Below are 16,918 nucleotides of genomic sequence, written 5' to 3'. Positions count from 1 at the left end.
TGTAGAAATTGTAATTTCTTTTTTTGCAATAAAATGAATATAATCAGGCAATGAGACTAGAGACTGGTTTTACGAAGACATTGCGTTGTAATCGTCTAGGGAGGGATATCGGGTTTCACAATATCGTCATCGCCATCCCTTTTGGGTATTAGAGTAGGCACGCACAAGCTCTTGGTACTTTAGTAACATAAGAAGACAATGGGTCCGCGAATGTGACACTTTGTTACTGTATGGGTAATGTGACCTCTCGCTTCCACACTACGGTTACAAAAGAAAAAAAAATGTCTTGAATTTAGCCCTCGAGATGGTCCTTTCAGTTTTGGTGCAGCAGGTTTTTCTTTCACTGTAGTTTAGAATTTATTAATTTATATTTTATTTAGACTAGAGTAAATTTAAGTACAATTTTCTAGGCTTCGAACTCACGCGACTATTGTTACTTATTGAAAATTGTTTTGACCGTATAATTTATTTATTTTTAATATTTACTAATGACATGACACTTATTTCGTTAAAAATGACACTAATTGTACTATTATTTTAACCGAGATTTCAAATATCAATTTATTTAGTGTAAACAAATTAATTTCAGAACTAAAGTAAAATTTTACAACAGCTTGAGATTCTTCTCCACCTGAGAACGCCAAGGTCACCGCTAGATGTCAGTTTACAATTCTTGGAATTTTCACTGCCATCTAGTGGTGACCTTGGCGTTCTCAAGTGGAGAAATTAAACCACCATTTTATCAAAAGATTCTTTTCAGTCAAAAAATGTTATTGTGAGAATAATTTAATAATAAAGTGCAATAAAATAAAAAATAAAAATAAAGTGAAATAAAGTGAAATAAAATTAAAAATAAAAATAACGTGAATAAAATAAAAAATAAAATAAAAATAAAAAAGAGTAAAATAAGATAGAAAATAAAATAAAAAGTAAAGTAAAAATAACAGTAATAATAATAATAATAATAATAATTAAAGTAAAAATAGGAATAAAATGAAATGAAAAATAAAATAAATTGAAAATTAAAAAAATTGTGCATATACATATGCAGTGGGTTGGTGCACCTAGTATTGTATGTCATTTACTTGAGAATACGTCATAAAGGCATTATGTGTTGCCACCTCGTCCGTTATCATCGAATGTTAGGTTAGGTTCATCTTGTTCCTCCCACGCTTTTCTATATAGAAATGTGACTCATTCACCTTTAGGTTGCCTACTATCTTGAGCGGGAAATAGATTTCTCTCTGTCATGGAACTTTGCTTTAAGGCATTTTCTGTCTATTTGTAAATATTTCTGATAAAGGAAACTTCGAATTCGAGAACATTTTTACGTACAATATTGACTCAAGGCTGGATGCAAATCTATTACAAAACGAACGTCAATTTTCGAATTTATAGAAATTAGATCCACTTCAATTGAACTTGAAATATTTTCATTTCACTTTATTGTTTTTCAATTATTTTCAAAATTAATAAAATTCTTCGCAGAAATTCAATTATTTATGTTCAAAAGATTTTTTAACTTTTCGTCGAAATTTCAATTATCTTTAGAAATAATAAAATTTATTCTTCTATGAAATTCAATTATCTTTAAAAATTTTAATAAAAATCTTGGCAAAATTTCAATTATTTTCAAAAATTTTCCAAAAGAATTCAATAATTTTAAAAAAAATTTAATAAAATTCTACGCAAACCTTTAATTATTTTCATAAAATAATAAAAAATTTCACAGGAATTCCATTATTTGCAAATTTTTTATAAATTTCTTCGCAATCATTCAATTATTTTCATAAATAATAAAATTCTTACAGGGATTCAATTATTTTTGTAAATAATAAAATTCTTTTTAGGAATTCAATTATTTTTGGAAATAATAAAACTCATTGCAGAATTTCAATTATTATTTTTAATACAATTTTAATCGAATTTCACGAAAAATGTATTTAAAAATTTTATCAAAATTAGTCCAAAGAATTCAATTATATAAAAATTTATTGATAAAATTCTTTATTAGAATTCAGTTTTAAGAAACATGCAATTATTCAATAAAATGTTTTTTTGTATTTAAATAATTGAATTCTATAGTGGAATTTTCTAATAAAAATTGATTTAAATTAAATTAAAAATAGATTTAAGTTAAAATTTTAGATTATAATTGAATATTAAAACCATTAGAGCATGAATTTTTAGAAATAATTTAATTTTGAAAAGGTTTCAAAATAAAATCTTCGAGAATTTGAATTTTTTATACTTTTAGCTAATAATTCTGTAGAATTAATATTTTTTAAAAAGGTTTTATTGCAAATTTTTTTTTTAAATTATGTCAAGTTTCTATTTTCTATTATATATTTAATTGAAGAATCTACGAATAATTGAAAATTTGTAAAATTGAATTGTAAACAAATGAATTTAAAAATTCTAAAAGAACTTTTTCAAAAATTATTAAAAATAATGGATTTAAAATTTAAAAAAGGATTTTAGTGAAAAACACGAAAAAAATTTAATTTTGGAAAAGTCACAAATTATTGAAGAAATTCAATTATTTTCAAGAGTAATAGTAATATTCTCTCAAAAATTACATATTGTTCAAGAATAATAAAATTCTTCTTAGGGATTCAATTATTTTTTGAAAAATTTCAATTCAAATTCATTTGTAAGTAGTTGAATTTTTAAATATATATATTTAATTATTAAAAGTAAATGATTTAGAGAAGAATTTCAGATAAAAATTTCAGAAAATAATTGAATTTTGGAGAATTTACAAATGATAGGAATTTTTAGAAATAATTCAATTTTGAAACGGTTTAAAATTAAAATCTTTTAAAATCTGAATTTTTAATACTTTCAATTAACAATTCTGTAGAACTAATTTTTATTTTGAAAATTTTAATTTAAATTCTGTTGAAATTAGTTGAATTTGTTAATATATTTTAATATTATTTCAAATATTTTAACGGAATTCTTTGAAAAAATGCAATTATCTTGATGAATATCAAAATTCTTTCCAGAAATTCAATTATTTTCAGGAATTTTAATAAAATTCTTTGCAAAATTCAATTATTTTCATCCTAAATAACAATATTCATCACAAGAATTCAATTATTTTCAATAGTAATAAAATTCTCAAGAAATTCAATTATTTTCATAAATAATAAAAATTTTATAGATAATTCAATTACATATTTTAGAAAATTATTTCCTTGCTATTTAAATAGTTAAATTTATTTTTGTTTTTTTAAAATTTTATTAATGAAAAAAAAATGTTCGTTCATTTGAACGTTCAAAACTTTAGGAAAATATTATTTTAAAAAATAAGGGGTCATTCATTAATTACGTAAGGGTTTCTCGTCGCAGAATTTCAATTATTTTTAATACAATTTTAATCGAAATTTTATAATTCTATTATTTTATGTCCCTAAAGAATTGAATAATGTTTAGAAAATATTTTTTTGTTAATTTAGAAAATTAATTTTTTGTTATAAAAGTTTAAAGTTATTTTATTTTTTTAATATTTTATTATAGTATAATTTTTTAAAACGATTAAATAGAAAAAAATTTTCTTTATTAGACCATTCAAAGCTTTAGAAAAATATTAAAATTCTGCGTTAACTTTTATTATTTAATAATAAAAGTTAACGCAGAATTTAAATTATTTTTAATACAATTTTAATTAAATTCTTCGAAAAATGCAATTATTCTTAAAAATTTTATTAAAAATTGTCGAAAGAATTCAATTATTTAAAAATTTGTTTATAAAATTCTTCGTGAGAATTGAATTTTTAGATAATACTTGAATATTAAAAGGAATATAGCTTGAATTTTTAGAAATAATTGAATTTTAAAATTAGTTTTTTTGAAAAAGTTGAATTGAATTTTTTTTAATATTATTTAAAGTTTTTATTTTCTAGTATATATTTTTGATTGAAGAATTTACGAATAATTGAAATTTTGTTAAATTGAATATTGTAAACAAATTGATTTGAAAATTGTCAAAGAACTTTTTCGAAAATTATTAAAAATTATCGATTTAAAGAAGAATTTTAGTTAAAAATTCTTGATATCTTCATGTTTTATAGTTATATGAAAAATTTAATTTATATTTTCAAATAAAATATTCTCTTATTTGACTCGGACTGGTTATATTTTTGTCAGTAAGTGGGGAATATCCTGGGCACCTTTTTTATAGTATATATTCTTAAATTAAGAATATTTTTTTTTTCAGTGTAAATATTTTTACTAAATCAAAGTAATAAATAATTACAATTATTATTATTAAGTATAAATAATTATTATGGTATAATATTTTAGTAATAATAGTAATTTTTAAAAGTATGATTTGTTTTTTTGTTTTTATTTTTTTGTTATTGTAAGAGAAACGGAAGTTATATTAAATTTATGCATAAAATGGGTTAAAACAGAGCAATGTTGTCAATATATTATGATGATGAGGAGTTGAATTTATATATATCGGTGTACCGCTGACGAGGCTTGATTGACAAATAAACCAGGACAGTGGCAATTTGTGTTTCATGTGAATAATGAAATGAATGGCAAATCAAGAGTTTTCGTCACTCTCTTGCAACGATGCACACAATAATGATATGGTCATGCCTCTTTAGCTGTAAATGCCTACGCATACTCTCACTCGTTTCCGCATTTTCTTTTTTCTTTATCATCTCTGATAAACAGCCAGATAAATGTATTCCGAGAAAAACGTCTCTCGAATAGATAAACAAAACTTCTCCCCGCAATTCATTCACAATTTTCTTTTTTTTGCATATTCTGTTCTTTACTTTTATTTTGTGCTTTTATTTTCACTTTTATCTCGAGCTTTTATTTATTTGGCACTTTTATTTTTATTTTCTACTTTTACTTTTATTTTCTACTTTTATTTTTTGCTTCTATTTGTCACTTCTATTTTTTACTTTTAATTTCTACTTTTATTTTTAAAAGCGACTGATGAAATTAAAATTTTTGTAAAAATATTACAGTTCGTTAGGATTTAAAAAATATATTTCCGCCCCCCCCCCAAATTTCCTTCGTATTTGCTTTCTACTAAAATACTTTGGGATGGATTGATTTTCGCTTCTATTTGCTAATCACGCAACACTTTGTTTTTAAAGCATACAATAATAAATATTTGATAAATTAACAATTACTACTTAAAATTAATTGAAAATTATCTCACAAGTAATAAATAGTTACTTATCAATTTTATTACCGCTGTATAAATGTTATATTAGTATTGGTAATAATTATTAAATTTGCTTTTAATATTTTGCTGAGTAAGATTTTTATTAAAATTAAAAAAAAGGAATTAGGAAAATTGGGCCTTTTTTTGCTTAAACTGTGGAAATTTAGTGCTTTTTTGAGTTTTTTTTTGAAAATAGAAAATCGGTATTAACGACAATATTGAAATCCCGTTTAGCTCCAATTTTACGAAGCATTTCCACTTTGTCGAGAAAAGGAAATCGGAAGAGACACACCTGTAACGTCCTCACTTCTTTAAACGATATTGGCCACAATTGCCTTCAAGCGGAAAGTAAGTCCTCAAAAAAAAACAAACAAACAAACAAATAAACGAGTGTTTATTAATAATCAGGGTTGCCACGCAACCTGGAAAACCTGGAAATGTCAGGGAATTTTATAAACCTTGAAAAAACCTGGAAAAGTCAGGGAATTTTGATCGGAATCTTGGAAAATTATTGTGCTTATTCTTGAAATCTAATTATTCTTAAATATTTCAAAATTAATTCAATTTTAATATAATTAAATTATTTTCATAAATAATCAAATTTTTTAAACAGATTCAATTATTTTTATAATTAATAATACTCGTCGCAGAATTTAAATTATTTTTAATACAATTTTAATCGGGTTCATCGAAAAATGCAATTATTCTTAAAACTTTTATTTAAATTCGTCAAAGGAATTTAATTATTTAAGAATTTGTTGTTAAAAATCTTCTCAAGAATGTAATTATTTTCAATACAATTTTAATTAAGTTTTTTGAAATAATTTAATTATTTTTAAAATTTCTTAATAAAAGTCTTTAAAACAAATCAATTCTTCTTAAAAATTTTAATAAAATTATTCCAAGAATTCAATTATTTGCAAAAGTTGTAACAAAATTCTTATCAAAAATTCAATTATCTTCAAAATAACAAAATTTTGTGCAAAAATTACATTATTTTCAAAAAAATTTAATAAAATTCTTCGAAATAATTCAATTATTTTCGTAATTCATAAATAACAAAATTCTTCGCAGAACTTCAATTACGGTTAAAAGTTTATAAAAATTCTCTTCAAAATTTCATTTATCGTTATAAATAATAAAATTTTTCTCCAAAATTCAATTATTTTCAAAAATGTTTCAAAAATGTTAATAAAATTTTTGTCAAAATTTCAATTAAATTTTAAAAGCTTTTCTCAATTCAATTAAATTTTTTTTACAGAGATTCAATTATTTTTAATACAATTTTAATTTAATTTCTCGAAAAATGAAATTATTCTTTAAAATGTTATGAAAATTCGTCAAAAGAAATTTAAATACCATTTTAAAAATTTGTTGATAAAATTCTTTATAATAGTTGCATTTTAAAAAACATTTAATTCTTCAATAAATTATTTATTTGCATTTTATTTGTATTTAAATAATTTAATTCTCGTAGAATTTTCTAATAAAAATTGATTTAAATATAAATTTCAGTTAAAATTTTAGATAATAATTGAATATTCAACTCTCTAAATTTGAATTAGTAAAAATGTTTTCTAATTTGAATTAGTGACTGACTTTTTGCTTTTCAATTAGCAGATTTTACTAATAAATAGTCGTTTCTACTAATTTAATAGTGAAATTTATTAATTCAAAAGCAAAAAATCAGTCACTAATTACAATTATTTAATAAACATTTTTACAAATTCAAATTTATCAAAAAAGTATTATAGCGTGAATTTTTAGAAATAATTGAATTTTGAAAAGGTTTCAAATTACAATCTTTGAATGTTTGAATTTTTCATAATTTTAATTGAAAATTGTGTAGATTTAATTTTTTTTTAAAGTTATTTGAAGTTTTTATTTTCTAATATATATTTTATTGAAGAATTTCCAAATAATCCATTAAATTTCATAAAATTGAATTGCAAGCAAAAGAATTTGGAAATTTTCAAAAAAAGTTTTTTTAAATTATTAAAAATAATTAATTTAAAGAAGAAGTTTAGTTAAAAATTCTTAAAAATAAAAATTGAATTGAATTGAATTGAAACCTGGAAAAGTCAGGGAATTTGAAATGAGCAAAACCGTGGCAACCCTGAATAAATAAAATTAATCCGCTTATTTTACTTTTAATAATTTAATAAATTTTTTATCATTAATAACAAGAGATTATAGTTTATATATTCAATTTTCTGCTTATTTTTTTTTTAATTATTCACTTATTTGAAATTATTTATTTATTTTCTGCTTGAAAATTAAAAATAAATTACAAGGAGGGAAAAAGTTGGTATATAAAACTGGCAGCGCATACTCTTTTGAGAATTGTATAAAATTGTGATCGACGATTTCGTCGACGAAACAATTTACGTAAGATCGCGTTTGGTATAAATACCATTAGGTGTCTGCACTTGACTCGGATAAAAAGACTTTTTTTTTCCGAAACTAAATATAGTTGCGTGCCCTCGATTTGTTAGATTCACTTAACCATGAATTTCCCCTTTTTTATAAATCTTATATTGAAGAGAGAAATTTTTTTTTTTATTAATAATTATTAATTGAAATTTTAAGAAAGTTGTGTTAAAAAATTTTTCTTGCGTGACATTATTATATTCTCTAAATATTATTTCTGGATGAACGACGATATATTTGATTCGAAATAGAAAATATTGATTGTATTCATAATAATGATAATATTATAAATTATAGACAGAGAGAAAAATTTTATTTAAACGGAATATTAAATATTAATCGATTGTTAAATATTATTTTATTTAACATAAATTTAGAAACTGATTTTAACAAATGAACTGCTATCTCACGGTGACCTTGACGTTCTCAAGTGGAGAAATTAAACCACACAGTTTGAAATTTATTAATTATATTAATTTATTTATTAAAATTCTTGAAAGAATTTTTTTAATTACATTTTAATTAATTATTTTAATTTAATTAATTAATTCGATTAATAATTGATTTAAGTAAAATTATTTTTTTCAGTGTATGACAATTTTTGATAATATTTTTAATTTTTAAATATTCAGTCTTTAGTTTTTAACTTTGGTAAAAAATAAAAAAAAATCTGAAAGAAAATATTCTGGAAGATGCGATTTTGCGAGTAGAATGAAAATTGTAATAATATTTTGGTAAACATGAAATTTTTTCCTTTAATTGTTTTGGCTCTCGTATTCCAATTTTCGAAAGGAAAATAATGGACTTTGAAAGTTTATGTACGAAAAGATATTGGCGTTTGGCTGTGGGCCAAAGATATTTTTATACTGCACTTATGCAGTAACATCATTTGCATGCCTGGTCGTGAGCTTGTAATATCAATATCTTCACAAACACACCAGACTTCCAGGAAATTATTTTGATAAAAATTTTGAATCGATTGTTGAAAGAGGATTAATATTCTCTCCCTATATAGAAATCCGAGTAAAGGAAAAAAAACAATTTAAGGAATCACATATTGTCAGATTTATCTTTTTTTCACCTAAAAATTTTCTATTTCACAAATTTTGATAATTTCATGCATTTTTTGACTAATTTTTTGTGTCTTAAAGTCGAACCGAGGCCTGAAAATTGACAGGTTGCCACAGGTCAGGGAAATCAGGGAATTTTTATAAAAGTGATGGAAAAAAATTTAATTTTTATAGAATTTAAATAACAAAATTCTGAATTTTTGTGTCTTTTTGTTTGCTTGCTTTAAAACTTTAAAATTACCAAGAATTTTAATAAAAAAAACCTTAAATTTTTTTATATTTTTGACAATAATTTATTTAAAAATTATTTAAAATAATTTAATTCTTGAAAACTAGGAAAAAATTATTACTTATAAATTATTTAATAAATAATTTTAGTCAAAAGTTTAAAAAATAATTGAATTTTATAAGAGTTGCGTTTACAATTTTTAATAAATAATTTAATTTCAAAAGGTTTCAACTGGAAATTTTGGAAAACTATAAAATTTTGAATGAATTTAATTAGAAATTTTAAGAAATTTATTTTTTTGAAAAATTTTAACTTAAATTTATTTGCAATTAATTGAATTTTTAAATATATTTAATTATTAAAAATAATTGATTTAGAGAAGAATTTTGGATAAAAATTTCAGAAAATAATTGAATTTTGGAGAATTTACAAATTATAGGAATTTTTAGAAATAATTGAATAAAAAAATAATAATAAATAAATAATAATTGAATCTACAATTCTGTAGAACTAATTTTTATTTGGAAAATTTTAATTTAAATTCTGTTGAAATTAGTTGAATTTTTTAATATATTTTAAAATATTATTTCAAATATTTTAAAGGGATTCTTTGAAAAAATTCAATTATCTTGATGAATATCAAAATACTTTTCAGAATTTCAATTATTTTCAGAAATTTTAATAAAATTCTTTGCAAAATTCAATTATTTTCAGGAATTTTAATAAAATTCTTTGCAAAATTCAATTATTTTCATCCTAAATAACAATATTCATCATAAGAGTTTAATTATTTTCGAAAGTAATAAAATCCTTTTCACAAATTAATATAAATTATTTTTATAAATAACAAAACATTTTCAGGAAATTCAATTATTTAAAAAATTGGGCATAATTTATTTCGATAAAAATCGATTATATAAATTTTTTTTACAAAATTATATAACAAAAATTCCATAAAATTTTATAATTAAATTATTTTATGTCCCTAAAGATTTGAACGTTCAATTGAACGACGATTTTTTCAATATTATTTTCTTAAAATTTGAAAAATGTTAGAAAATATTTTTTTGTTAATTTAGAAAATTAATTTCTTTGTTATAAATTTTTTAATTTATTTTTTTTTTTAATTTTATAATAGTAGGGGAACATAGTCTAGGTCGGCCACCTTTTTGACTTTTGTTTATAACTTTTTTTTAAAAATGAATTTGGACAATTGAAGTATATGGTTGGAAAGTCCTGTTTAATAGGAACATTTTTTCTGTACAAAGTAAATTGACAGGTTTAAAAATGAAAAAGTTATAAAGATTTAAAAAAAAAAAAATTTGTAGTCCAGGTTGGCCATTACAGTCAAGGTCGGCCATGTTTAAAATTCAAAGGGCATTAATCGTTAAAAAATAAAATAACATGTTTGGAGTTACGGAAAATTGATTCTTTATTGTTTACAGTTTGTAACTTAATGAAATAACAAAATAATAACAATAAACAATATAAAAAAATAAATATAAATAAAAAAAAGTTTTGCACTAAAATATTAATAAAATTAAATAAAAATATTAATAAGATGATCAATTATATTATGAGTTATACAGAATTGCAGTTTTTGCAAATGAAGTAGCTCGTCCTCAACTTTGCGCATTTTAAACACATAGTGGCCGACCTTGACAGTAAGTAACATTACCGAATTGTTGTAACCATAAAGAAATACGTTTCGGGATTCAATTTTTTACTTTGTTTTCCTTTCAACCATGAGTCCCACAAATTTTCTGCATACTTGCCTTGACGATTCAATTTGTTTTTTATCTTTTATTAATGGTTTTTCACATTATGCACAAAACTTTTTTTGAGCTTTTTTTGTACCGACGTCACAGAAAACACAATTTTCGATTTTCCGAAAATGTAATTGAACAAAAAGTTAGGTTTCACTAAGACAAGCTTCGACAAAAATGCGCGTAGGTGGCGCTAGTGAACTTGACAAAAAAACGCGAGTGGCCTACCTAGACAGTAGGCCAACCTTGACTACATTCCCCTAGTTTTTGAAAACGTTTAAATGGAAAAAAAATTTTTTTCAATTGAACGTTTAAAACTTTAGAAAAATATTATTTTCAAAAACATTAAAATTTTTTTGGACGGATTCAATTATTTTCATAAATAATAAAAGTTAACACAAAATTTCAATTATTTTTAATACAATTTTAATTAAATTTCTTGAAAAATCCAAATAATTCTTAAAAATTTTATTAAAAGTCGTCGAATGAATTCAATTATTTAAAATTTTTTTGATAAAATTATTTATGAGAATTTAATTTTTAAAAACATTCAATTATTTAATAAATTATTTATTTCTGTATTTAAATAATTGAATTCTCGTAGAATTTTCTAATAAAAATTGATTTTTAAAATGAATATCGATTAATGTTTTTGATAATAATTGAATATTAGAAGCGTTACAGAAATAATTTTTGGATAAAATGGAATTTTGAAAAAGCCGGTTTATTATTATTGAAAATAATAATTGAATTGAAATTATAAAAATAATTTTTAAAAAGTAATTAATTTAAAATTGTAATGAAAAATAGAAATCATAAGAATTTTTTTCACTTCTTTTCATTAAAAGACTAAAATTTTGTTAAATATTATGTTTTGTCAAATTGAAATTATGCAGATTTTTGTTCGTTACTTCTAAACAAAATTAGAAAATTGTTAAACAACTGTGATTGTTACTGTAACTTCATCAAAATTATTTTCATCATTTTAATTCAATTATTATTTTCTAGAATTTTAAATTATTTTTTATAAAAATAATTGAATTCCGGTGAAATTTTTATTATTTATGAAAATAATTAAATGTTTTCATACAATTTTATTAAAAATTTTTTTAAATAATTGAATTTTTTTTGGGAAATTTTATTAAAATAGTAGATATTGAAAATCATTGAAATTAGAAAAATGCATTTTATTTTTTTGAAAATAATTGAAATTAGGACAAGAATTTTTTTTTACATTTATGAAAATAATTGAACTTTGGAGAAGAATTTTGTTATTTATAAAGATAATTGGGATTTTTAGGAGAATTTTTTAAAAATTTTGAACGTATAGTTGGATTTTATAAGAATTTTATTTTCTTTGAAAATTTGAATTTCTGCAATTATTTGTAATTTCTCCAAAATTGAATTTTTTTAGTTTTTAGCAAAATTAAAATTTTTTGTCAACTCTGATAGTAAAAAAGAAAGAAAATTTCGATTGGCATACACACAAATGTTTCCTGAAAAAAAATGTATGTCACTAAAAATTGTTTTCTATACTTTTACTCAAATTTATGATCTTTGAAATTAGAGTCATTTTTACTATATATACTGAAAATTGTATATAATTTGCGAGGGAAAAAAAAGTTGCCATTCATTTTTTGACTTTGGACAAGATCTCGATTCTCGCTTTTGTTTCGAAGGCATGCCATTGTTTATTTCTTTTTTTTTTTTTAATTTTCTCTATTTCATGAGCAAAAGCCATTGCAATCATTTTAATTAGCGCGACTACGATGATGAGGTAACACGCACTGACGAGTAGTTCACATTCATTTCGCACCTTTTTTGGAATATAGTGAATAGCCAACTCCCCAGCAGATCATATCAACTCTTTGGATATATGTATATACACATTGATGTAGACCAGGCGAAAAATTACTCTAAAAGAGTCAGGCGCAGCTTTCACCTCTCCAGTGCGGATTACGCAAATATTTTCCTGAACCATAAAAAAAAAAGTGAAATAATTGTTGCGAAGCCGGGAAAAATGAAAATATATTTTCTCTTGACACTTTGAAAATTTTCCATTTTCATCACGCTGTGACAATTATTTTTTATGTAATGGTAAAAGGAAACAAATACTGTACCATTTTTTTTTTGGTGTTAGGGACAATTTTTACTTTTTTTACCAACAACAACAAATTGATTAAATAATTTTGTTTATGTCGATCAATAATTTTTTTCTATTAATTTTTACTTTTTGCATCAACAACAAATTAATTAAATAATTTTGTTTATGTCGATCAACAATTTTTTTCTATTAATTGTAATTAATTTACTCAGTCTTTTTTGTTTTTCTGATCAATTAATTTTTTTCTGACAACAACGACAAATTAATTAATTAACTTTTGTTATTTCGATAAGCAATTTTTTTCTCTACATGTAATTATTTATTTTATCAATTTTTCTTTTTTGTAGATTTTTTTTTGTTTTCCAGACCAATTTTTTTTTTTTTTTGTTTTTTTTTGTTTTGCGAGAAAAATAGTCGTAGAAAGAGTGCAAATACGGGAAAAACAAGTCGTCTCTGTGCCAATGGGCATTCGATAGAGAATTATAGCCAGGGGGTAAACATTTGCGATAAACAACAATGCAGCTGCTGTATTGGCCATTAACCCAACTCGAATTTTGTTATTTGTCGCGTGTAGTCACGAGGGACTCGATTTCGGGCCTCTCGGTTATCAATGTAACCGAACATTTCGATCGATAGTCGCATAATACTTGTTCAGATATTTTCGTGTATAAAAATTCCCTCTTCCCAGACGCATGACATTAAACTTTATTTGTTAAATTAATCGTAACGAAAGTGATAATTATCATTTTTATAACAAATATTTATTATAAATTAAAATTTTAATAATTCTAATTATTTAATATTTTATGAAGTTGTAATTTTAGTAATTTTATTTTTCGATAATAAATTATAATTTTAATAATAATTATAACTTTAATAATTATAATTTTAATAATTGTAATTTGAATAATAATTATAATTTGAATTTTAATAATTGTAATTTCAATAATAATTACAATTTTCATAACTGTGATTTTAATAATAATTACAATTTAAATTTTCAGAATTATATTTTTAATAATCCTTTTTTAATATCAAAAACTTAATTGTTTGACAAATCGAAATTATGCAACTATTTTTTCCTTTTTTCTAAAAAAAAAATGAAAAATGGTTGGAAAATTAAAATTAGAAAGTAGAAAATATTTTGCACATTTTCTGCTTCTCAATTACAATTTATAAATAAAGTACAAGTTTTAAGTAAAAAAAAATGTTAAAAATCAAATTTTGTTTCAGAAATTTTAAATTTATTAAGGAAAAAAATTTACAAAATTTCTATTTGTTAAAAACGATTGTAAAATTATTCGAAAACATTAATAACTTCTTTTCTAAATAAATATTTAATCATTATTACTTTTCCATACGAATTAAAATTCTTCAAAAGATTCAAATTCAAACTTTTTTAAAATTTAACAACTTATAAGAATATTTATTATAAATCATGAAGAAACCGGTCACTCCGAGTAATCAATTTCTTCATGATTTATAATAAATTAAATATAACCGAGTGATAAGATCATTATTTTATATAATAGAAATATTTTAACTGTAATTTTTTTAAAATTATTTTCATCATTTTAATTCAATTATTATTCTCTAGAAGTTTAAAATAAATTTTTTTTTAAATCAATTATCTTTAATAATTTTTGAAAAAGTTCTTCTTTGAGAATTTTTAAATCCATTTGTTTACTTTTTCAATTTTACGTGAAATTTCGATTATTCAGAAATTCTTCAATTGAATACGTATTAAAAAATAAACACTTGAAATAATTTCAGAAAAAAATTCAATTAAACTTTTTTAAAACAATTAATTCCACAAAATTGTTAGTTAAAAATATGAAAAATTAAGATTTTCAAAGAATATAATTTGAAACCTTTTCAAAATTCAATTTTTTCTTAAAATTCATGCTATAAAATATATTATTTGAATATTTGAATAATTTGAATAATAAATATTCAAATCTAAAATTTTAACAGAAATTCATTTTTAAATTAATTTTTATTAGAAAATTCTACGAGAGTTCAACTATTTAAATGCAAAAATAAATAATTCTTTGAATAATTGAATATTTCTTAAAATTGAATTCTCATAAAGTATTTTATTAAAACATTTTTAAATAATTGATTTCTTTTGACGATTTTTAATAAAAGTTTTAAGAATAATTACATTTTTCGAACAATTCGATTAAAATTGTATTAAAAAATAATTGAAATTCTGCGATGAATTTTATTTATGAAAATAATTGCGAATTCCTAAAAAGAATTTGATTATTTATGAAAATAATTCAATAGATGTAAAAAATTTGATTATTTATTGAAAATAATTAAATTATTGCGAAGAAATTTATGAAAAAAATTGTATATAATAGAATTCATATGAAATTGAGGAAAATTTTTGAAAATAATTGAAATTTTACCAAAAATTTTATTAAAAATTTATTTAAAAAAAATGAATTTTGACAAGAATTTTATTTAAAATTTTAAAAATAATTTAATTTTGAAAAAGATTTTGATAACTTTTGAAATTAATTGAATTTATGCAATCATTTATCATTTTTCCAATATTCAATTTTTTAAGTGTTTTTGAGTAAAATGCGTCTATAAATCCACTATTTTAATTTTTAAATAATTAATTAAATATATGTATATATTAAAAAATTAAAGAAATTGTAAATTTTAATAATAATTACAATTTTTATAACTGTAATTTTAATAATAATAATTACAATTTTCATAACTGTAATTTTAATAATAATTACAATTTTAATGGTCGCAATTCCAATAGTAATTGTAATTTTAATAATTGCAGTTACAATTAATAATAATTTAATAATTAATAATTATTATTATTGATAATTAATAATAAAACAGGGATAATTTGATCGATATATTTTATTTTTTATTTTTTTTTATATTTTATTTTTTTATTTATTTATTTTCTGTTTGGCAAATTTATAAGCTCCTGTATCGTTGAAGAATTGAAATTAGTTGTTTTGTTTCGGAATTAGAAAAATGCTTATAGATATATTATATACTTTTAGGATTAATAAGCGAGATGTAAATGGTAGTTTCAAGAGGATATACACAGTCCAATGGGATCCACGAAATTGGGTTTAATTGAGTGAAGTGGCTGCTTCCAATCTCACATCCACTCAAACATTAAACTCTTGACCTGTGAATAAACTTTAATGAAAATACAATTTTATAATAATATTCCATATTCAATAAAATATTTATTCTATTAACTAATAACTATTGAATAGATATTTTTATTTTACTTAGGAAAATATTTTTTATTTATTTTATATACAATTGAGATATTAATTTTATAAACAAATGAAATATTTATTTTGTAGACAAATTGAATATTTATTTGTAAGTATTTGAAATATTTACTTTGTAAATAATTGAAATAATTATTTTGTTAACAAATTAAATATTTATTTCGTGAACAAATTAAATATTTATTTTGTAAAATAAAATAAATATTAATTTTGCAGATGAAGAAAGAAAAATTGTCCCTCCCTTGTAAAAATTACTATATTTAGGCTTTGACATAATTTTATTTATTATTTAATTTGTTCCATTCATATTTACTTTTAACTAATGCAAAAAAAAAAAATAACAAAAATCGATTTTTCTCTATTTTCCAGGTGAGTCGAAGTTTTTATCTCTACCTCGAGGATTTCCGGTGGAATCTGTAACACTTAACAACGATAAAGGTAATTAGAAAAAATTAAAGAAAAAAAAATTAACTTTTCTGGAGTAAAAAAATTTTCTATTTCCGAGCGAGAGATATTTTTCCAATTACCAACATTTTTTTTATTCACCAATAAAAAAACCACTCAAAAAAGTTATGCCAGATGAACGTTTGTCAGTAAATAAATTACTATTTTTCGTACACTGCTTGAGAAATATATTTCTCATATAAAGATCGCAAATTAAGATTTCTTCTCATATCATATTTGGAGGATAATTTATTTTAAATAATATTTTATAGAATAATTGGGATAATTATAGGTATTGTTGCGAGAATTGTTGGTATTATATGTGTTAAATTTTATAAAAAGACAATTCTCGCGTTTATCAACTCGTAACGAATTTATAACAACAGAAATGATGATGATG

At 21.3% G+C, this 16,918-nt stretch overlaps 1 protein-coding gene across 3 annotated transcripts in view; it reads left to right on the top strand.

The window, feature by feature from the left end:
- The window catches only part of LOC122498878, a 110,967-nt gene extending 94,305 nt beyond the window's left edge, over positions 1-16,662 (top strand). The window contains exons 5-6 of one of the 3 annotated variants that reach the window (XM_043606869.1): positions 5,429-5,542; positions 16,444-16,662. In XM_043606869.1, coding sequence (XP_043462804.1) covers positions 5,429-5,542; positions 16,444-16,520 — 191 coding nt within the window. In that variant the 3' untranslated portion in view covers positions 16,521-16,662. The remainder of the gene's footprint in view (positions 1-5,428; positions 5,543-16,443) is intronic. The other 2 variants (XM_043606870.1, XM_043606871.1) reach the window with 2 other exon arrangements.
- The last annotated feature ends 256 nt before the right edge of the window (positions 16,663-16,918 follow it).

This window comes from Leptopilina heterotoma, unplaced genomic scaffold (genome assembly GCF_015476425.1).
Source record: "Leptopilina heterotoma isolate Lh14 unplaced genomic scaffold, ASM1547642v1 Lhet_160, whole genome shotgun sequence".
Taxonomy (NCBI): domain Eukaryota; kingdom Metazoa; phylum Arthropoda; class Insecta; order Hymenoptera; family Figitidae; genus Leptopilina; species Leptopilina heterotoma.
This window is presented reverse-complemented; position numbering and strand designations above follow the sequence as displayed.